General features: G+C 28.9%; 1 protein-coding gene across 1 annotated transcript in view; it reads left to right on the top strand.

Annotated features, from left to right (window-relative positions):
- Positions 1-8183, top strand: part of LOC118183143 (cell adhesion molecule Dscam1-like) — a 610771-nt gene extending 602588 nt beyond the window's left edge. Inside the window, exons 25-26 of the mRNA XM_085816874.1 lie at positions 429-527; positions 2441-8183. Coding sequence (XP_085673000.1) covers positions 429-527; positions 2441-2469 — 128 coding nt within the window. The 3' untranslated portion in view covers positions 2470-8183. The remainder of the gene's footprint in view (positions 1-428; positions 528-2440) is intronic.
- The last annotated feature ends 15980 nt before the right edge of the window (positions 8184-24163 follow it).

Genomic DNA, 24163 nt, shown 5'->3' with positions numbered 1-24163 from the left:
TATTTGAACTGATTTCAGTGATTGAAATTAGTAATCATGATAGAACTAAATTCTTCTTAACAATTAATTATGCTGTAAAGCATGCGATCTCTTAATTGACAATAGTACAATATTACCCTCATACAAATGAGAAAATTTTCATTTAAAATTAATTTTAAAGGATTAATACCTTATGCATGTATATATATATATATATATATATATATATATATATATATATATATATATTTCTGCTTAGTGCTAGTGTAGTTTTTGGCTTTTATAGCTTACATGACATTAAAATTTAAATAAAAATTTAGTCCTATATGGTAAATCAGAAGTCAATTTATTTTACTGTTATAAAAATAGAAAAGACAACACATATCTAGATAGAGACTTACGAGTATAAAACACGCACTGTTTCTAAAGCAATATGCATTGTATTTCAGTTCACATTCCCCTAGAGCTCTTAGATGAACTCCAAGCAACCTCGTCCCAGTGGGATGACGGGGGAAGGTCTTCCATTTTGGATACTGGAGGATACATAGGTTAGTTAAAAGTATATTATAAGTAATTTAATATAAAATACAGTTAGCTGTTAGATCAGCTGGTTTTGTAGGAGTTATTGATAAAACCTAAAATAGTCTTTACCAAATTGTTGGTTCGGTCTTAATTTAGTATTACATAACAATTCTTTAAGAATATGATCTATTTTTTAAAATATGCAGACTCTCCTCAAAGTACACCTTATATTATGTGACTAAACCCATACTGACTTGCAGTATGGACAAACATAGTAAAAAAAAAAAAAGGTCTATTTAGTAAAGAAAGCATTCCATAAAACTATATTTTTAATTCCAAATTCGAATTCAAGCCTGATTTGCGATTTAATTTAAAATATTCAATCATGTTAGTTTATAATATATCAGTAACTTTCGACAGTTTCAGCAGCGAAATGCTGAAAACACAGGCCTTGAACTAATTCAGAATATTTCACATCATGCTTTATAAGTATTTGTGTGATAATAAAATCACCCATCTCTGGCATTATTCGGCCAAATATGTATTATTAAATACACAGACAACCTCTCCTAAGTGAATATTGTCAGACAAACTTTAAAAAACTGTCATTTTATTCATATGTAATAAAATCTTTTTTGGATTTTTAATCCATTTTAATATTAGATTATAATTTTGGATTCATATCCTGTCATCGGATAAAATTCGGTAAATACTTCTCTTTTAAGTTTTTGTTAATTACCTCAAGTTTGTTTTTAAATATAATACTTTCTTTAACTGTTACATTAACGAAACAACAGTAGTTATTGTATAAAAGAAATAAGTTACCGTAACATGTATAAAGCTTGCATTAACTGAAGTAAAAACAGAAAGGAAATAATCAAATAAGAGTAGTAATCAAAATCTAATGCATAATCTTCATACGAATGTTGTGTATGTAAAGATGATTTAACTATTTCCTTGTTCTTTGAAAGCAGATAGCTAGATTTTTAAAAGCCTATATCGAACTTTTGCAATCTAGCAAAAAATGAGTTTTGGATTAATCTTGGTACAGTTGCCTTTAAATGGTTAAAAGCTTAAATGAATTGAGTATTTAATACAATTTTTTTGTATTTGAATTTAATTTATGTGCCTTTCAGTCATAAATTTCTTCTGATTTCTTTTGAGGTAAAACTTTAAATGAAACCAGGGAAGAAAGGCATTAGTCTTTGTTAAAAAGCAACATTATAAAATAAGTTTATCTTTGGTATTTAAAGAAAACTAAAAATCCATAACAACATACTTAAGAATAGATCAAACCTATTCTGTGATCAACAAATAAACTGTTAATTGTTCAACACGAGCGAAATCTTTAGTCAATAAAGCATATCTTACTAAGAATTCTAACATCTTTGAACTAATTCAGAGATATAAATAAAACATGATATCAGAAATAATGACGAGCTTATGTTAATGCAGATTTCCGATTTGATTATAAATTGCAGATGAGTAACATAGTGAGTAGCAAAAGCATTGAGTGTTCGGGTGCCATAAGTCTGCCTTGTAATAATTGAAAAATTCAATCGAAACAGTAATTAATTATGAGTGACAATACGTATGTCTATAGGGAAATTTAATAGCAAAATTCTAGGTTAACTAAAAATATTGGCCAGAAATGATGTAGAGATATTGCAACAAAATTCATAAATCTTTAATAAATAAATTTAGTATCTTATCTTATTATTGAGATTTTAGCAAGATATAAGCCAAGGGAGTGTAATATATTAAATCCGAAATTTTATATGTAATATTCTCCTCATCAGTTAAAGCTTTGCTCTTTTTTTTCTAATTCCAATGCTTTGCTCTTTGTTTTCTGATTCTGATGCTTTGCTTTTTTTTCCTAAATTTATTGCTTCGCTTGCTTACTCTTATTGTAATGCAAAAAAATGAAATTTCATTGCAGGTCGAAGAAGTTCAAGAGTTACGACTTAGTTTTTGTTACATTTTAGGAAGAAATAAACAAACATTATGCTGAAAATAGCAGCCAAGCCTATGAAGTCTTTACACCTGATGAGTGGCCTAGAGAACTGACGTCACCTTCCTGATCTGTGATGTGCTGTGCATAATTCGCCTGTGAGGAAATAATTGTAATCTGTAACTTGGAAATTCATCCGTGCAGCAGTATCAGGCGTCATGAGAGATACAACCATAATTGTGATGACTGCTTTTTTATGCTATTCATAAAAATGTTATGTATCTAGTGTTAACTGCATTTATTTAACAATGCATTTTATTTCCAAACTGCCAGAGGTTTACTATACATACATATATGCATATATAAGTTTGTTGTGTGTATATATAAGTTTTTTTTTTTAAGAAAATGTGATTTTATGGTTAGATATTTCATTTCTGTTAAGGTACATGAAATGAAATCAAGTCGTTTAATCAAAGTATAGCCTGCTTTGAACGTTGTAATGATTTTAATGTATAAATGTTAGAATTCTTGTTAAACGTTATGAAAAATGGTATTGTTGAAGATCTTTATCAGGTTATATTATCTGTTATGTTATTTGTAATTCCACGGGTGTTAAACCATGTATATTTGAAACATTATTAAAATCATTGTATATATTGATTGAAATTATTATAAATGGTCAAATTGTTCCTCTAAAATAAAAACTTCTTTAAGTTATATGTTTGAGAATGGTAAGAATAAGAAATATTGTTTTCTGCTGATCTATAATAAAAGTTTAATTTTGTCAAAATATTATGCATATAACTGAAAACAAATTATTTATTTATTGACCTCCAACTTGAAAGAACCTAAAATCATTAAAAGTTTTAATAAACTGCTGCTTTATTATTGTCTGTTTTCTGAAATATCTAATAGCATTATTTATGTAACATTTGTGAAATTATATACCTTCTTATGATATAATGGGAATTTATTCCTATTTTTTTTTACTTTCGGGTAAATCGGTTTCATCCGCAAGTTAAGAACTTGAACTTCATCACCTTAAATATAGAAAGAATTATTATAAAATTGTGCATTGATTCATATTCTTTTCTCTGTATTAGTAACCGAAAACAAATACTTTTGAAAACACTTGTGCTGTTTATGTATTTTGGTAAAGATACGAATCTGCCAAGAGTAAAACTTTGAAAACTCATAACGTAAATAAAATTGTTCAATTCTTTTGATTTTCGTAATATAACAAGTGAAAAGGGATTTTTGTAAGAAACTTTTTTCCAACGTAAAAGATTACACCAAATCTACAAGGTATTTGAATTTAGCTTATATATAATACAGTGTGCGTCAGAAAACGTGTACACTCTTTAATAGAAGGTATCTGCATTTTGATTTCAAATTTCAATTATCCTTAGAGTACGTACTGTATAGTGTTTGCTCACATGCCGACACTTTCATAATAATAAAGTATAACGCATATGAATTAAAATAGCCTTAGGTAACTTTAAAAGACGTCGTCTTGAGTAAGAAATCGGTTATACTGGAGGTCCGTCAAGAAATTACAGAGGCATGTGGCCAACGTTGTTCAAGCAAGCGCTCATTGTTGTTCTATGTGTCTGGTCTCTAAGGCTTGGTACAAATGAAGGCTTTCCGATTATAAGAATTTGTGGTTCTAGGCATAAAAATCATGAAGTCCATTCATACCTGTTTAACAGAGTTTAGGCCGCAGCCAATCAGGGAAGGTTAAATTCCGCATGCACAAATGTGCAGCTGGCTCAGTGAAACCGTCGACCGAATGACAGATGGGGTTGCTTCGCTATGGTTGGTCGGTTCTTATACATAGTTGGTATAAAAATGAATGTTAGAACTTTTAGGCAAAATTCTGAAGCCAGTTTTTGTACGTATCAAGGTCGGGTTTCCTAGCAACGAAACTCGGGTTATATTTCTTATGAAAAAGAATCATCTTGTAAACGGAGCCTGATGTACATCACTCTGACTCTCTGAGCGCTGTAAGTAACTGTAAAGGTACACGTGTAGGAAGACTATTAAACACAACCTAGCTTTTGACATGTGTGATCATGTTAACCAATAATTAAGTTCAGTACTAGCACACAAACAAGAATTTTCTTTCTTTAAAGTACGCATAGGTTTTGTTGATGGACCCTATATTAATATATTTTATTTTGGCATGACGTAAGGACTGATAGCATAGATAATTTACGTTTAACTATTAAAAATCAGAAAAAAGAATTAACTCGCTTTTCTAATTTTAGAAACTGAAATCAAAAATATTTTCTTAATTACAGTCAGAGAGAATCTCTAATAAAAATTTATCTCATAATACTTGAATGAGTAGAGAGCGTTATGTATATATAATCATGTCGCTACATTTTTTTCCTTATATGCATTTTCTGATTCATTTTTTAAAAACGTTCTTTACGAAACCATTTGAATTATAATTAATTTGTAAATGCGAAACTCTATTCTGCTGTACTGAAAGTAAAAATTAGGCATTTATTTACATATATTTAATTAGTTACAAATAAATCAATTTTCCCTTTTATTAAATTAAGAGTGCTTTGTAACTCTTGTTGTAGCTATTATTTTTGTTGTAGCTATTATTTATAATAATAGCTACAACAAGAGTTACAAGCTACAACAAGTGTTACAAAGCACTCTTAATTATTTATAATAATAGCTACAAGCATTATTTATAATAATAGCTACAACAAGAATTATATTTTATTATTTTATCAATAACTAGTTAAAATTATTCATATATGCTATATAATATACTGAGGAAATACATTTACATACCGGCTAGCCACAAATTATATTTAGTATATAAATCTTCGATGATTTCTTGATAGGATAATTAAAGAAAATAGATGATTTGATAAATAAGAATCCCGGATGATTTGATAAATAAATGATTTGCTTTTTTATGTTGGAAAATCAAACATCTTATATCAATCGTATCAACTGCACGAAATTAAGAAAATTTGTGAAAACTTATGTGAAACCTTTTTTTTTAAATTATGCAAAAATTTCATTAACCCATCCCCTTACAATAAAAATTGTTTCTGTCAGGAGCTTAAATATGATATCGAATAAAAAAATAAACAACTGTTTAAACATAATATCGAAAAAAAAACTTATTGCCAAAACATTCATATACAAGTTTTAAGTTTATATTGTTATAATGCTAAATTTAAGAAATGTTTTCTCATTCTTATCCGGCACAGTTTTTTTTTTATGTTCGTATATCATAATGCTATATTTTGCTATATTTTCATAATACAGTTTTAAAGGGTAATAAAAGTTACAAAATAGGAAATAAATGACGACTTCATAGGATTACTTTGAAAATGCTATATTTTGTACGAAGTTATGCATTTCAAATTGAAATTGGGGGAAAATTTGTTTTTGAAAATTAGCAAATATGTTCGTTTTTAATTACCTTTGACTTCATAGGTTTATTTATTACTCATAGATTATCATAGGTTTATTTATTATTTTCAAGATGTTATATCATGTTTTAAGTTATATATTCAAATGTAAATTGAAAAAAAATAGTTTAGAAAATAAGCAAATATATAGTATTTTATGTTAAAATATTATGAGCTATAATTCCACTCTCATAAATGTATGAAAACTCAACATGTGTAAGAGAATTTTCTATAGAAGCTTGTAACCTTCTGAATTCTATAACATGCATATATATGTTGGTTTGCAATTTTATGCATTGATAGAGCAGTTCTTCCAAATAATTATTACGTCACATGAAACGTAGAGCATATTTCACTTTAATGTGATAATATTTCATATGGTTCAATTATTATGGCAGCAGTTTTCTTTCAAATGTTATTACAAATGTAATAAAATTATTACAAAAGAGCACGTTTCTTGCATAGAACTGTATTATTCAGTCACAATAGAAATAGTTCAAGCGTTTTCGATAACTTAAGTATTCAGCCAACTATGGTGCTTTGATATAAAGTCTATACTTGAAATATATTTCGATCTCAATCAGCACAAAATAAAATAATTTAACTTGTTGTTTTCCAATGAATTATTTATGAATGCAATTTATGCATTGAATATATGCGAGTTCCTAATAGAGAAAATCTCTAATAAAAATAAACATAATATTATTTACATAAGTTGAGATTTTAAGAAAACAAATTATGCGCCAACGTTAATCTGTTACAGGTTGTTGTATTGCCCATTATAGGGAATAAAGCAATTAATAAAGAAAATAAATTGGCATTCAAAAAGTCTAATAGGAATTTAATGTGCTTTTAAGTAGTTAACATTGAAATGATAGTTACTATGAATTATTACCGAGTTTAATAATCGAGTTAACTGCAAATTCCAGTTATGAAGATTTGTTGAAAATGATAAGTTGTCTAACAAAAATCACCCAAACTGAGTAAATAAAAACAGATTTGGGAACAATGAAAATTTACAAAACCAGGATAATCACATGAAAGGATTATTGTATTATTGAAAAGTTAATTCAAATTCAGTTTTATTGCAGAGCTTATAGAAATATTTCATGTGTACTTAAATTTATAATGGAATCATAACATAGTAAAGATTTTCAGAATCTTAATAATAAGTCATTTCGAATAATGTAATGATAATCTGTTTTTTTATTATTGAATTTGACAATGATGCTTTAAAATTTTCAAGTTAAAAATGATACTTTTCTTCAATTTTTTGGTGTTGAATGTAAGATATGGAGGAATATTTCTGTGAATTGAATCCGTTTTATTCATATGTAAGTCATAAAGTTGATTAATATTAATTATTTCGTGTATTTTGCATGTGACTGATTTAATCTGTAATTAGAAAATGTTTACCTAACTGTGGAATTTGAACCATGCTTCAGGAAAATTGCTAACGAAAACTATTTTTTTATTCCTTATACTTCTATTTATATATAAATTATATACCCTTTAATTCTCATTATTCCATTAATCTTGACCAGAAAGACGCATTAATAAGTAAGTATTTTAAATATTTTCTATAAATTGGATAGAAAAGATTAATAATTACACCTGTATGATATAAATATCTTTCTTTAAAGCAATGGTTAATATAATGAAATCATTCACGCCACTTTCGGTGAAACAAATCAAAGAGCTAGATTAGCTATACCAAATATATTTTTACAATGAAAACTTCAGGTTTAAATTTTGTTTCTAAGCATAGTTCGCTTTTCACTAACATTTGTAAATCATTTTCTAAAAAATGTATGTTTTTTTCAATATTTCTCTGATGGACTTTATTTTTCCCAGAGAACAATTTCAAATTTAATCCAAGCATTTTTTATTCTCTTTTTCATACCATATGTCAACTCTCATAGCAGCAGCGTCATTTATATGGTATTGAATTTTTAATTGAATTGTTCCAGAATTAATTTAATTTTAGGTCATGTATTTGATGTCTTCCTTGGCATAATTATATACACGCCTTGTTAAAAACAAACGTCTTGTACATTTATATGCTTAGAGTAGAGCTCATTACTTATGTGGAAAATGTTTTACGCATTTGTCGTTAATACTGAATCATTTTAAAAATTACAATGTGCTTCCTGCCTTTCATTGAATAATAGAAGGGCTACATATTTGTTATCAACTGGTCAAAAGCTAAATTTTGTAAATATGCTTGTACAAAATGAATGTTAATGTTAGATCGAGATTTATGAATAAAATATGTTTGCTATGACTGAGTTAGAATTGCCTTTTTCAGTTATTTGGAAACATTAATCAGAAGGTAAGCAATTAATATACGAATATTAATTTAGCGGAAACCTTTCAAATTTTACCATTACGAGTAAGCATGTAAAGGCAGTGTGCGATAAATTATATATATATATATAAGACAGAGACGTTTAGTTCACAAAATTATAATTTAAACTAGCAATAGCGCATAGTTCCCCTTCTCTATCCTAAAAATATTGGTAACTTTTCTGGACTGCGTCATTTCTGGATCGATCTATGTCTTATGGCTTTCATGGTGCTGGTGACATGGCTTATTCGAAGCCTGTGCTTGAAATTTCGAGAACTGAAACCTTTCTCTTAATGCGCTGCCATGCTTCATAACTGTGCACTTTCGCTTCTATGTCTCTTCCTATTAAAACGCTGTTTTGCTATTATCAAAATTGTAAATATTCTTGCATAGGCAAGATTTGAGTGCCATGTGAATTGTGGCTGAAGCCATGTGAATTGTGGCATCTGTCAACTGAAGTAAAAATGAATATTTTATTTTCCTCAACTTCTAAGCTTGTTCATTACAGATTCAACATTCTACGTCCTACATTATCAACACTGCTATGCCTTTTCTACCACACACATGTATAATGTTATGTAAGTACGCGTTCGTAACCCACAGAACCGATGATAGCTTGATGAAATTTATTTTTTCAAAAACACTTGTAGCTCTGTAACTTTTCATACAAAAGCATTCGTACAGTTGTCCTCAGTAAGATAGAGCTCTATCTGTAGTTACCACTTCATACTACTAAAAACAGTGAATACACTGCAATGAAAAAATTCCTAAAACGGATAACGTACCACAGGTGACAGGTGAGAGCAGGTCCGAACAACCGGAGGGCTTACACAGACTAATCGGGTATCGTCCGGATCTCGTAACTATCTGAAGCTCCGAAAATAATACAAGGCCAAAGTACATGGCCATACAAGGGCAAAATATAGATGCATGCGGAATTAAACATTTTCCAGGCTACATTGCATATTAACACACTGCTACACATACTCGCTATACTATGCATTTCATTATATGCATTGCGTTGATCATTCACTGTACTTAAGGCACATTTGCGACTCATTGCTACACTTAATACACTATATATTCTTTGCAACGTATTACGCTAAACATTTTTCTTGACAAATCAACATAGATTCTGAACAATGTAATTGATTAAATAAGACATAACTTGATTATATAGTACTTAACTTAGTTATATAAGACAGGCTTAAATAAATAACTTGATACAACAGATAAGTAAATTAAGAGCTCTTAAATAAAGAGCAAAATTGCACATTACAAACAAATTACACATTTGCCCTCAGAAATACACGTTGTTTACTTTGTGCTGTACTTATAATATACAAAATACAGATTTAAGGACACAGTACAGCCCATATGACTTTTGATTAAATAACATTATGTTAAAAGTTCACTGTAGGATAAATTTTGCTGTATTCTTAAAACATACCAAAAATAGCTTTGAAATTAAACATTCTATTGGTCACATTGCACATTAACACACTGCTATATATAAAAAACTCAATACACTAAAATTTTTATTATACATATTACATTGAACACTGCACTGTATTTAGGACACCTTACAAAACTCATTTCTACACTTAATGCACTGTGTTTATTGACTACATATTACATTGAACATTACTCTTGATTAAAGAACTTAGGAACTGGTAGTAACTCTTTGTTATATACAACAGAATTCTTAATACAAAAATTCTTTAAAAACTGTTAGAAATACACATTGAGGAAAGAAAATTACAGAATGCAAAAACATGCAATCATTACTTACTGCTGTGAATTTCACATGCAAAGTACAGGTGTCTTGTTTGGCAATCCACAGCATTTTATACATGACGCATAATACGTCCATACAGGGGAATATTCATAATTGCTTTGCTCAATATCTTTCATCATGTTAACTGAACATGTGCTAGATACATTAAATACTGTATTTGCCATGCACTATACATTTCATAACATGCACGTTAACACACTGTTATATATAAATCACTCAATACACTAAAATTTACAGAATGCAATACTATTTATATACATTAATGTGCTCATTACAAATATAAATACATAAACTATTTACATTTGTATAATATTATATGATATTTACATTTGTTTTTCGTGTTCCCAGCCTAATGTTACTCTGCGCACTGAGTCAAGATGGGCTTCTTGCAGAGGCCACCAGAAACCAGTGTATATTGAAGCTCTGAATCTCTGCAAGATTGAAGTATGTTATTGTGGACTGTATAAATCTAGTCCTAGTGCTTCAAGTTTGCACAATATATGTGCATAACAATGTTCTTCTCGGAAGTATCATTCATCATCTTAAATTTCCTACATTTGTTCAAAGCATGAACTCTATTACAGCACGCCTAGTTTTAAGATTCTGTGATGTTCTAAACTGAAATTATTACTTTTACAATGAACTTTGGTTCAGTTCTTTATTTATAACAACTTGAACTTTATAAAAACCTCAAATTTAGGAAATAAAAAATATTGTTAGAATAACGTAAGTAGTGACATAAATGCTTATCTAAATTAAAGCTATTCTTTGACATTGTAATTTAATAATATTGATTCTAGGGTAAAATGCTTCTTAATAATAATTTGGCGCTTTTATCTGGAATAGCCATATTAATAATATTACTGCGGCTTACATACAAAATCTACAGATATCAGCCTTGTTGTTATAAACATTCCTCCAATTCGTTTTCATAAAACCGAAATATTCCAGGGCAGAATTATGACTAATGGCCGAATTATGATACTTGAGAAGATGAGCGAAATTCAGCCAGTAACAGTGTTTGAACAACGACTTCCATGTAGTGATTATGAATATCCATATTGTAACTATACATATTCATAAATGAAAGCAATTTTCTTTCTATAGAATAAACGGAAGAAACAATCGTTTGACCGAATTACAATTAAAGACAATGACAATGACAGAATTACAATTTACTGTTATAAAGGCGATGCTCAGCCCAATACACGAATAATGCAATACAACCCTGTTAAAAACTGAAATTAAATAATTTCATTCGTTAAAATTGAAATGCACTTTATTATATCAACACTTAACTAGTTAAATGAAGACTCATTTGAAAGCTGAAAAGAAGTATTCAGTAGAACTACGGTATTAAGTATGATGCAAAGGATGATGGTGGTTTGAATGATATTGGCTGGTTTTTAAAGCTAATTTCTTCTTTTATTTGGAAAATACGTGGTACAGCATTAGTACACTCAAAATTGCAATTCACAAGCTATCATAGACTATGTCTCTAATTTTTTGTAAATATCTTTCATTAACAAAATACTTTCAATTAATGCATTCATAGGTTTCACATTTATTACTCTTTCTGTATTTATTGAAGTACAGCATGCTTTTGGATACAAATTAGGCTATGAGCAATAAGCACAGAAATAAAAGATATCAATTTCCCCATATTTTAATGTATTTTAATAATCTTTGGAATAATTCTTATTGTTAAATAATGACCCAAACCTCAGCGAAGAATTTGGCATAACAGAATTATTTATTATTTTGGAAAAAAATTACAGGTTGATGAAATATTATAAGAAATTCCTTTGTATTTTATTTATATAAAATTTAATGCTTATGTTCTAAAATAGCAGTCAAAAACGTTTTTCTGCACTTTTGTCCATATACAAGAAATTTACAAGCTATATAACAAAATACATTTGCTCAACATATCGAAAATATTTACATCAATTATATAGAAGATTTAATTCAAATTCAGTTAAATTAGTAGTATAGTAATTAGATTATTAGACATTAATAATAGTAATTAAGTAATAATGTTGTAAGAATTATGTTAATTTAATTAACAGTTAAATTTTAAGTTAAAGTTCCTTTCTTGTCAAATTCTTAACTTCAACTTACTACTTCTGGTCAGAACGTAGTTTTGGAATCATTCTGAATACTTAATGGAGCGGTATTTAAACCACGACGTCTACTTACAGAGTTAGAGAGAATTAGAGTTTCTGATTTGCGCGCGTCTGCCTTTTGGCTACTGTCTCTCTCTCTCTAAGCTGTTATTACTCTCAGCCATACTCAGGCCCTTGATAAGCTTCGTAGTCAAGTAGAGTTAAGGGGCCAACTCGTTTAGAATCTTGATAGCTTCGGCTATATCTGTTCAGTTAAGCTTTCTGTAATCGATAGCAAACCTCCAAGCTCTTTTATCCGAAGGAGGAAATTCATTCTTTTTCCTACATAGTACGACTGTCTCGCGTACTCACTATTTATGGGCGTTATTATTTGGTTCTTTAACATTTCCTGAATGTGTCCTTCGATGATTTGCTCTTTCTGTTTATCATAGCGGTAAGGTTTAGTCCTACAGGGTTTGTTGACAGTTAACCGTATATCATGCGTAACAATTTGACAGTTACCAGGCCGTTCTGAAAACAAGTTTGAAAAAGTACTCACCACTTGCTGGATGGCTTGGCTTTCATGGTCATTCAAATGGCTAAGGTCGACTTGCGGTTGTTCCACTGGCTCCACCACCCTCCGATCCATCCGCAGCACAATAGAACTTTCCTGAAAATTCAGTTTGGCCTTCGCGGCTTTTAAAAACTCCATACCTAAAATAAGTGGACTTTGCAAGTTTTTTACTACAAAGATTAATACTTTAAGGCTTTCATTTTTAACTTGTATTTGTAATGATAATTTGCCAATCCATTGACAAGTTTGTCCTTGCCCTGCTATGATTTCTGTGTTTTTATTTTTAACCTTAGTTTTAGTTTAATTTTTAGTCTCTTAAGTTCAAGCCCAAATGTCGGCTTTTATTGTACACTCCAAGACGGAGTTTTGTTAAATCTTATTGCCATAATAAAGGGTTAATTACCCTCCCATCTTGTTGTTTCTTGTTACACGAACTTAGCGATTATTCACTAACTAGTTCTTAAGATTCGTCACTTTCTATAATAACTGAGAAATACACTAGTGAGAATCTTACGCTGTAATTAGATTTCCTGCTCTAGCAGGCTGTAGTTCTTCGAATGAATATTAGTCTAGACCAAAAGTTGTCAACCAAGGCGGGAATTTTCCCTGGGGAGAATTTCATAGTCTCAGGGGTATGTTTATGTTTATGGCTCATTTTAGTTTATGGCTATAGAAAACTACTTTTATTGCAATAATGGTATTTATCAAAATATTCATCAACATACTATCTGCTTTTTGTTGTTTAAATTATAAATTATGATTCAGAGCAATCTAAATGTAAATAAATGTATACATGCATTTTTCTAGTTATGGCAGAGAGGGACCTGGAATTATCTTCTAACAATGGTGAAAATGGTGCACGGAGCAAAATAGGCTCAGTACTATTGATCACTCTAAATAAGTCTCACTCAACATTTTCAAGCATATCTAATTACTTTTTTCCAAATAAGAAAATCATCAAGAAAAAAATTAATATTTAATACAGAATACTACAAGTAAACTGATACTAGGCTAAACATTTTAATGCAGTTTCAAATAATTTTAATCTGAGTAATAATACAATTAAGCCCCAAAAGGTATAAACCAGGTTCAAAAGGATACATCCAATAGTAAAATATACGTTATACACATCACTATCGAGCAACTCATTATTCCCCTTCCCAAGAAATTAAAGAAAAAAAAAAAAAAAAAAAAAAAAAAAAAAAATCAGCCATTCGATTGCCTTGATCTAAAGATGCAGTTGGCATTTTGCTTATAGAAGCGTTCATTAACAACCACAATTTTGCCCTCACTTAAACAAGGCGTGAGTTCTTCAATTTTATTTGAATATTGAAATGATGTTACATTTCGGTTGCTGAGCTTATGAAGGTCATAGAAAAAATTTGAAAAAACATTTTGGCAGCTTTCGGAATTATATTTAACATTTCAGAGGTAGTTTGGGTTTTCTCCAGTTATTGTATGATCTTGAAAATTCACTTTTGTATGTTTACTCAACTATTATTGCCGGTTTCATTATTTTCTTCACGTTTATTTTTTGAGATCTTTTTAAGAATTTTGCAATATTTTCTTTCCTTGCTTGATTGGGACTATCCAGGATGCTGTGTTATTTGGGAAAGTTGCGGTCAGTTGCGGAACGTTCATTTTTATCGGTACGGAATTTGCTTCTTTCTTTGATTTTCACTTGTGAATTTCCTTCACAAATGTGTGGATTGTAGTACATCAACGGCGTTATCCGTTCTGTGTTCTCTGATAATATCCAAAACCATGTTCATGTAATCATCGTCAAGTTTCCTATCTATAGATGCTGAGGAAATAGAATTGGAGGTTTTATTCTGACTTCTTTCCGTTTTTCGCTTTACTTTTTATCTTTCTCATCTGCGGGAGTGTTTTTAAGGAATTCCTTTCGAAGTTTTTCAGATCTTTTCGCAGGATTCATCAGTTTCATCTTTGTTCTGAGAAAGGGCATGTTGGGAACACAAAACTAACCTGAGCGTTAGTAAAAATACGAAGCTACTCAGGAATGATAAACAAAAGATGTTGCACAATTGAATGATCAAATTTAATCAACCATCAGTTAGCAAAATATGTTTATACTCAACCAACATGGATTAAATAAAATTTATTTTTAATTTAGTAAGTAAAATAAACAGTACATAAACATAAGTATGAAATAATGTGAGACAAAACTTTCAGTGACAACCTCTATTTTAAATCATTAAACTAAGAAACATTAACTTAAAAATCACATCTGAATAAACCTTAACACAATAAAAAATAACTGATGGATGGGCAAGTTTTCTCGAAATATATTTTAGTTTGGTATTGTTTATAATTTAGATTATTTCAGTTAAAAATTAATTGAATCATTTTATAAGCAACAATAACAAGCTTTGCTTCTGAGAATTTTCCATCTTTGGTAAACTTAGAAATAAAAAAATACTCAGCCATTCGATTCTCATAGGTTAATTTCTCATAGGTTCTCATAGGTTAATTCTTTTTACAAAACTTGGAAACCATTTTTTTTCTGAAAATAAATTTACTTGAACAAGCCACTTAAAGTAAAGCATCACGCTTTCCTTAATACGTTAAACTTCACTTAAATGGAAACAAATTTACTTGAACAAGTCACTTAAAGTAAAGCATTACGCTTTTCTTAATACATTAAACTTCTCTTAAATGCATTAAACGTGTTTTAAAATAAATTAAGGAGTGCCTAGTTTGTGCATATTTTTTCTGAAAAGTTTTAAGCAAATTTTCTAATATTGAAAATGATACAAAATAAAAGCTTACGCTTTTGCATTATCATAATAATTTTATCAACTACTTAAAACATATTTGACTTTGGAAAAACTGTTTACAATATTAAAAGCATACACTAATTCAAAAAAGCGCAGAATTGATAGATTCAGGGAGACCACTTCACATGACTTTTAAATTTTAAGACTGTATAGCAATTTGAATTAACTTCATTTGGAAAGAAGAGAAAGGGAGAAAAAGCATTTTTGAGTCACTTAATTGGAAACTCCAGACTTATGAGTCAATCAGCTCCTTTGCGTTTCTGTGTTCATCGCGAAGAATCACTGTAGAAACTTAGGGAAAAAAGTCTGAATTTCAATTCTGTTAAATTTTGTTTAGAGGATGGAGCAATTTTTCCTTTAAAGACTGACATCGCTAATGAAGAGGATATCAGGCAGGTTATTATCAGCGAATTGCTGAACTGTACAGAAAACTTGTAAAATGATAAGATTTAACGTTAAAAATAACCGACGAAGTTTAAATTATAAAAGCCCAAAATGAAGTGAAATATAAAACTATAGTGAAAAGTGACTTTTTGGTTTTTTTGTGTGTGTTACTTTCATTCAAAGATATTTGAATTAATTGTATTATTTAAAGTTTATGTGTCTTTTTCACTTACGTTTTTGTAAGACTCGTGTAATACTTTCTGGTGCACGAGAAAATATATTTTTCCATCAATTAAAAAAAAAAAAAAAAAAAAAAAAAAGACTAGAAGTGACTGTGCATTAATTCAGATGAGCGAAGAGCATTTCCAAAGCTCGTTAAATTATTCTAAACGTTAATTTGCTCTTATCTTCTTGGAAGAAAATTGCCGACTTCACAAGGAATTTTCAGATTCCAGTAACTTGGCGACGACAGTTTCGACATCCTAGAACTTCAGCTCCTTATTAAGCAAAAACCCTCCGTAAGTTAAATAAGGTCTAACGAAATGGAGTCCAAAGGCAATCAAAGCTGGTAGAATATTTTAAATTTTACTAAGGAATCATGGCATTAAGTGTATATTAAATGTATATTAAATAAGAACCGTAAATAAAGAATATTTCTCAGCGTTTTGACTTAAAAAGCCCTCCATGGAAGTATCCCTTGCCGAATGCAAATAGCGCTGCGTTCTTGATCGTGATTAATTAAATCGAAATGATTTTTTGTTTTCAAATACCAAAGAATGCAGCGGTATAAACTTTTTGTTGAAATGACTCAGTTTCTGTCCGAAAGTGATAAACAAGCTTTCGAAAAGTTGAACATTTTTCAGACTGCGAAAATTTAAAAACCTTTCTAATTACTTTCAAAAACTGTTGTTTACGTTCTTCGTATTAGAATGGCGCCGAAATAGATGAAGCAGTTTCGATTTTAAATACACTTAATAAATCCAGTCACTCTCAGTCTATTTAAACCAAACTGAATACATTTAATAATAAAACATTATACGTAAACATTTAGTAATAATTCAACAGTACAGATAACCTATAAAATAAGAATTACAATCGTTACAGGCCAGCTACGCTTTTAGCGAGCGAATTCTACGAACGACACATCTCAAAAGTGTGTTGCCAACGCAGGGCAACGAAAAGGTGGAAATTAATTCGATAGGCGTGGAAGTGAACAACTGTTGTTGTTAATATTTGTATTAGGATAAAGCAAATGCAAAATTCTTCCATTTCCGAATTTAAAATCCTTCTCGCACTTTTTTTATATGTGGTTAAACTATAAAATTAAAGGAATATCGTTCTAGTTTTACGTAACATATTGAGTTAGTAATAAATCATAATATACAGAAGTTTCCTCCCTTGATTCAAATACAAAACCATAAAATTCAGCATCAGAAAAATTATTAATTGAAGTGCTTTAAATTATTTTTTAAACAAATATGAGTGTAAAAAGAACTAAACCTTAAAATTAAGCTTATTTAATAAATGTTGTCTAATTTAGTTAGTAACTTAAGATTAAGCATTTACTACGGAAGAAAATTGTGTTAAAATTTAAGCTTTGTATTTATATCTTCATCTTAAAAGAAATCATATTATACTTAGATTTCCGTTTAGTATAAAATTGATAATAGTTAAATAATATAAATATATAACTTACGGCATATAAGAAATATAAAAATTATGTTTCTCTGCTTGAGTTAGATATGTATTAGACCGATATTCATAACTTCATGATTTTAAGGAAAAGAGAGTTACGAATAAGTAGTAGTAATCAAAATAAAAGATGTTTCATAATTGGTTATAATATTCGGAACATAAGAAAACTATTTAAATAATATTGGAAAGCGTTCTTATTTTGAAATAAGGATTTTTATGAATTGAGAATAATTCTTGATCTTGATACATTCTTGGCGGAATTACCTAGCTTTCTGCCACAATATTATTAGTCATATCAGTAAATAGTTGATGATAAGCTGTTTAGTAGCTTTTGAATTTAAATCTTTCTTTTATTTCAAATCCAAAGGAATATACTTTTGCTATTCCGTAAATAGATACTAATAGAGAAAAAAATGGTAAATTTTTAAAACAAATTGATTAATCAAATCCAATTTTCATTTTCCAAAATCTTTACAAGAATATTGCTTTTAAAAATGCCCTCTGTCAGAAAAAAAATATAGAAGAAACAAAATCTATAGAAGGAAAATCAAATTTCATTTTCCAACAAATTGGGAGAAGAATTAAATTAAAACGATAATAAAATTATAATTAAACGATAATTTAAAAACCGTTGCATAATTGTCATTGAAGCAAAAAAAAATGTGGGTATTTTTAAATAATAGATAATCCTGAGCAAACTCTGAATTTCATAATTTGAGCATATATCTTGACATTAACTGCTAATAATATCTAGTAAAAACTGATAACTCACAAATTATTTACATTATTTAAATCATTATGGATTCATATATTAACAAAATACTTATTGAAGTTGATAATTCATTAATTCTAATAAGATGATTAACGAGAAAAATTTGGTAAACTTGTATTGAAAAAGCTAACTTCATGATTTTGATTATTCTATAAATATGAATATATCTGTAAGAGCATGAAGCGTTTCAAACGTTAAAATTCACTTTTCATAATAGATTTAAAGAAATCTTAAATGTATACATGTGGCAAATGGAAAGCTTCTAAAACGATATCTTCTGCTTCAGTACAAACTCACATTGTCAGACAATGTTTTATACTGTGCTATCAATTTCCTTTTCACACCTACAGTTAATCTAATTTAACCTGCATTAGGCTGAGAAGACCATTAACATAATGTAAGGAAAACTATGATAATGTGCTATTTTATGTACAGCGTCTTAATTGATGCCCAAATTGTAAGAAACATATCCCATACAAGCTAGTATTGAGATCTGCTAAGATCTGTGGCCATATTAATCTAGCATTGCATGGGGCAGAAATAAAGTTAAGGACTGTCGATAATATGATTTCACGAACTCATCTTGCTAATATAGTATAATGAAGTGACAAGTCTGCGATCTAGAGAACAGAAATTCAACGAGACTCGTTATATTTTCCAAAGGCAAAGATCTGCGTAATTTCGGGACCTTCTTCGTTACAGAACAAAATGTGCTAAGCAATCTTGTCTAGAAAGACGTATTTGCTAGTTTAATACGAGATTTGTCTACAGTGAAAGAAATTTCGAAAATGTTCTAAAGGAATAGAGTATATGATCACCAAGTCATTAAAGGAAACAACTGTTTTAAATCAATTCTTAAACCGATCGGTACAAAATTTGCGTCAGAAGAAAAGACAAACAAACAAAAACAAAACAAAACAAAAAAAAAAAAAAAAAAAAAAAAAAAAAAAAAAAACCTAATAAATAAATATATCCGTTTAATTTTTATAAAAATAGCTATAATTAAAATGTAAAAAATGGGTGCAATAATATATATATAAATCAAAAATGAAAGTCGGAAGGAAAATAAATAAAATTCAGTTCTTTCTATATGAAGGTCTAAACTTTCTTCTCCGGGTAAAAATTACCAAACTGAATAAACGCAGAAACGGAATCTTTAAATGAAAATGCCATTGTGAAAAGAGAAAAACTTCTTTAAAAATTACAGAACATTATACATAACAAAACAAAATAATTGTATATTAATCTCCTCTGTTTATGTGATTGGGAGTTTTGTTAAGGCATGCAGGATAGATATTTGCTTCTTCTATTTTATTAAAGTGATTGATTGCAATAATGTCATCTACATATCTGTAAATGTAGGAAAAATAATTACGTTGATCATTAGTAAGAGATATTTGAAATTTATGGTCTAATGAGAAAAGAAATAAGGTACAAATTGCGGATGAATTGCTCGAGCCCACTGGTTACTTCATATTTGTTTGAAAAATGTATTATTAAATTTGATGTAATTGTTGAACAAATTTCAAATAGTTTTTAAATTCTTCTTTGGAGACTATTGTAAGAATATGCTAAGCAAATCAGGCAGTGCGAAGACTTTCAAATATATGTTCAAGCGGTAAAGAAGTGGAAAGATTTTCGAAATCGTAGAAATTAATATTCTTAATATCTAAAGTCGGGAACCCTTTGATAATTGGCTCACTGTTACTAATAATCCAACTGAACTTGTGGTTTTGAAAATTAATATTATTGATAATGCCCAGAATTTGTTTCAGCTTTTTAGCAAAAAGAAAGGCAATTTCTTTCACGAAATTTTTTGTGCTATTGGCACTTAACCGGGGTTTTGTGAAATTTTGGATTTATTAAAGTAGTTGTTAGGTGTAATTTAAAGTCTTAGATGCAAAACTTTGAGCCTCTTTTGAAGAATTTTAGCACTTGTATTGACTTGAAATTCATAACTAATAAATTTCAAATAATCATTATTATTGCATTTCTATGATTATTTGAAATTATTAATTTGAATTTCTGGTCTTTGTGAAATATTAGTTCTAAATTTCTTACTTCATGTCTTTATATATAGTATATATTCTAATGAAAGTGCTTAAAGTTTTTAACTTCTTGTGAGTTTTTCACAACTTTTGAACTTTTTAATTCCTTTTAAGTTTTGTAATTTCACTTACGCTTTAAATTCTTTGGATTTTATGTTATTTGTTTAAAGTTACAATTTTGATTCTAATTTTTCACTGAAGTATTTTATTACTTCACTTACGTTTTCAAATCTTTATATAGAATTCTCTTTAGTTAAGGTACAATATTCTAATTAGAATTTTTCCTTGCTTTGGGGAAGGGCCAGGATTTTCAAATGAACTAATATAATTAAAATGCATTGAAAGGATTTATCGGCTAATACTTCATATAGAAAAGGAAGGATTTTTGTGGAAGAGAGATTTCAATGTTCCTCCTCCTGACGAAGTTGATTGAGTTCCTCTTGTGTTAAGTTCGTTTTTCTTTAAATTTCATTAATTTTTTGAATTGAGGTGTTGCTTGTTTGAAAAGTTTTGATTTTAGCATTTTTAAAATTCTTTGTTGCATTTATAGTATTATTTTAAATTCATTAATTTAAATTTTTGGTCTTTGTGAAAAATTAGCTCTAAATTTCTTGCCTTATATTCTTTACTGATAACTTTTCAGCAGCTCAATGCGATAAAATACTAGGCATATTTATATTTGGTTTTTCAAAAGTTGTTTTGTTATTATATATAAGCTTAAAGCATCTAAATTTATTTGTAACTTGGAATAAAAGCAAGGTAATTCTTCTATAATATGACCATTGAAACGGTGCATAAGAGGAATAACATAATATCAGGACAAATAGAATTAAAGAGGAAATTTACAGTAGAAAAATCTCGAAAAATTAAAATGCGAAAGGGAAAATATACAAAATTATGCAAATAATAAATTAATTGCCTTTATATATATATATATATATATATATATGTAAGTATGTATAAGTACCGCATGTCAAATAATAAATTAAGTTTATTATTCGTGTTACTTTCTTTTCTCATTTAGATTGTACTTATTATTTTAAGTTCGACAGTTTATTTACATGTGCTGTTACGCTTTTTCCTGTTTTGACACATATCATAATAATGTTTTAATAATAAAGGATGATTTAAAAACATAACAAAAATATTTTTATTCAACATTCACTGTCAGTGTATGATGAATGTTAATGTTTGCCAGTTAAGTGAGGAAAAAATATATTTAGTAAATATGTAATAATAAATTAGTAAATAGCGACTATTACTTAAATGTCTCGTATATCGAAACACTCAAAAATCCACTTGTGCTCATTGAAAATTATATCTTCAAATGTTAAAGTAGCACCAGTTTCTCCTGACATGTTGAGTGAAAGAAATAGTTTAATTAACTAAAGAAATTGAATTTTATATTCTCTAAGTACAAAATGCACAGTTGAATGCCCTCATAAGAATATTTTCATTTGATATTAAACTAAATGTTTGAAAGAAAGCATAATAGATGGCAGCACATTCCGCTTGCATTAAGCAAGTGATTTATGAGGAGTCGTACTTAGCATTCCACTATCATAGTTAGAACTTGGCCATCCGGAGAACTCTCTGAGCTTTCCAGCCCATCTTAAGTTGCAAAAAAATAACTAAAAAATATCAAAATGGCATATAAGGAAATAAATTAAAATTTTTCGTTCATTTTTGAAGAAAGCTATAATTCCAACATTTTAAAATTATAGTATTTTTCCCATTGCTTTTTCGTTCGCAAAACCATTAGTGACCTTGTAGAAGTTTATTTTATTGCTCTTGTTGTTATGTAGACAACAGAGGAAGATTTCTTAGATGCAAAATGCACCTTTCTTAAATGACTTTATTTAGAAACGTCCTTTCACAACTAGTAATAATTATAGCAATTGAAAGGAATGTTTGGTAGAGTGCATTGTAGGATAAATTGCAAAAATTAAAAGGACTGTCCGTAAACGTTTCTGTTTCGATTACCTAGCAATAACGGAAATAAAATTCTGAAATTCTTCTCTCTTAATAAGGAATTCTTCATTATGATTGTTATCTTGATCATAATTTAGTTTATATTTGTAATTTGCATTTAAATGTTTCGACGGTATAAAAGAAGGTACGCAGCGATCGGATGGTGCGAGACCTCAATACTTCGATTGAGTAGTTGATTGCTCGTTTCGAAATCTATTAGCACCAGGAAGAAATGCTGCAGCTCACTAGTTTCTAATGCCTTAGAAAATTGTATGATGTTGGGATTCGATTTTGGGTCTATCTAATGCAAGTCGAATTTTCTATCACTGGCGCAAAAGAGCTCCCTTCCAACTCTTTCAAATTTGCTAGCGCTGAGTTGCTCTAGAGGTCGCTAGAATTAAAACAAATGTACTTAAAAAGTAAAGTATTAAAAGTAAAAGTATTAGAAGTATTTAAAAGTAAAAGTGTTATTTGTTGAAAATGATTTTTGAACAATTTTTCTACAGAAAAAGTCTTTTTCTTCATAATTTAATTCAGTATGGCAATTTAGAATTTAATTATTCTTCATTTGGCAAGGTATTCTACCTGATTAAAACCTATACGGTAATGTTTCTTGTAAAAACCATTGCGTCCCAAGGCGGGCTGCCGCTCCGCCTTCTTCTAGCTACGCCACTGTCATTTTGCATAAGGCTACATACTAGCTATGCCACTGTCACATCACCTATTTCAAGGTGAAAGAGAATTAGGTCAAGAAAATTACATTAATGAATTAACTTGATTTGCGTCCGCAGCATTTATGTAAAATTTAATGGAGAAGAGACTAATTGGATTTTAGATGCAGCTTTCAACACATGCATAAAATATTTATAGTTGTTTATATTGATGATATTTAAAACTGCATTAACTTTGCATTATAAATTCTGTATAAGTTGCGTTTTAGTGAAATCCATGTTTTATCCAACTGAAAAGGAAACAGACCACTGAAACATTTTGAACTGGGTGAAAAATCACTTTAAAATGCGAAAGCTGTGTTTTGATCGAAGTTAAAGGAGTTTTATTCAAAATATACGTCAAATTAAATTTGCTAATTCTAGAATTAAAAATATGTTGTTTTATAACTTTATGATTAGCTCTGCATCTTTGAGCACAGCAAGAAAAGTAACTTTTCTTCCTGTCTTCAGAAAACGAAGTGTGAGTATTTTTGTAGCCTTTTTTTTTTTTTTCTTTTTGTTTGTTTCTGCTTGTTACTTCTCTTCTATTTTCTTTCCCTTTCATGATCTTTTAAGCTTTTTCATGTATCTACATTACTCATTTTATTTCTTGACTTGTTGTTGAAATGTATATTCTAATTACAAATTTGTTATTTTTTTAATGAGCAATTTTCATTAAAAATTATTTCTAAACAGGTAATATTATCTGCATGAAAAGTTTAGATTTCTTTACGATTCCTTTAAATACTTTTCGTGTTAACAATATTTTTCAATTTTATTTTTGTTCTTAAAGCTTATTCCATGATTTATAAGCAGACGGATGTTTCTGACTGTGATATTAGTTTTCCCTCAGATTTAAATGTATGACTTTTAATATTTGTTCTCATTTTAACACGAATGATCTCCTATAGATATGATTTAATTTGTACTTGTTCCAAGAATTTTATTTAATTATTCATGTCTTTTAAAATCCGGAATCTTTCTTTACAGAAAATTCAAAATTGTTTTGAAAATATTGTCTTTCCTTAACTTTCTTTCTTTAATGTGTATCACGTTGCCTCGAAAC

This window comes from Stegodyphus dumicola, chromosome 5 (genome assembly GCF_044657685.1).
Source record: "Stegodyphus dumicola isolate Sdum_Otavi_A_Nest chromosome 5, ASM4465768v1".
Taxonomy (NCBI): domain Eukaryota; kingdom Metazoa; phylum Arthropoda; class Arachnida; order Araneae; family Eresidae; genus Stegodyphus; species Stegodyphus dumicola.
This window is presented reverse-complemented; position numbering and strand designations above follow the sequence as displayed.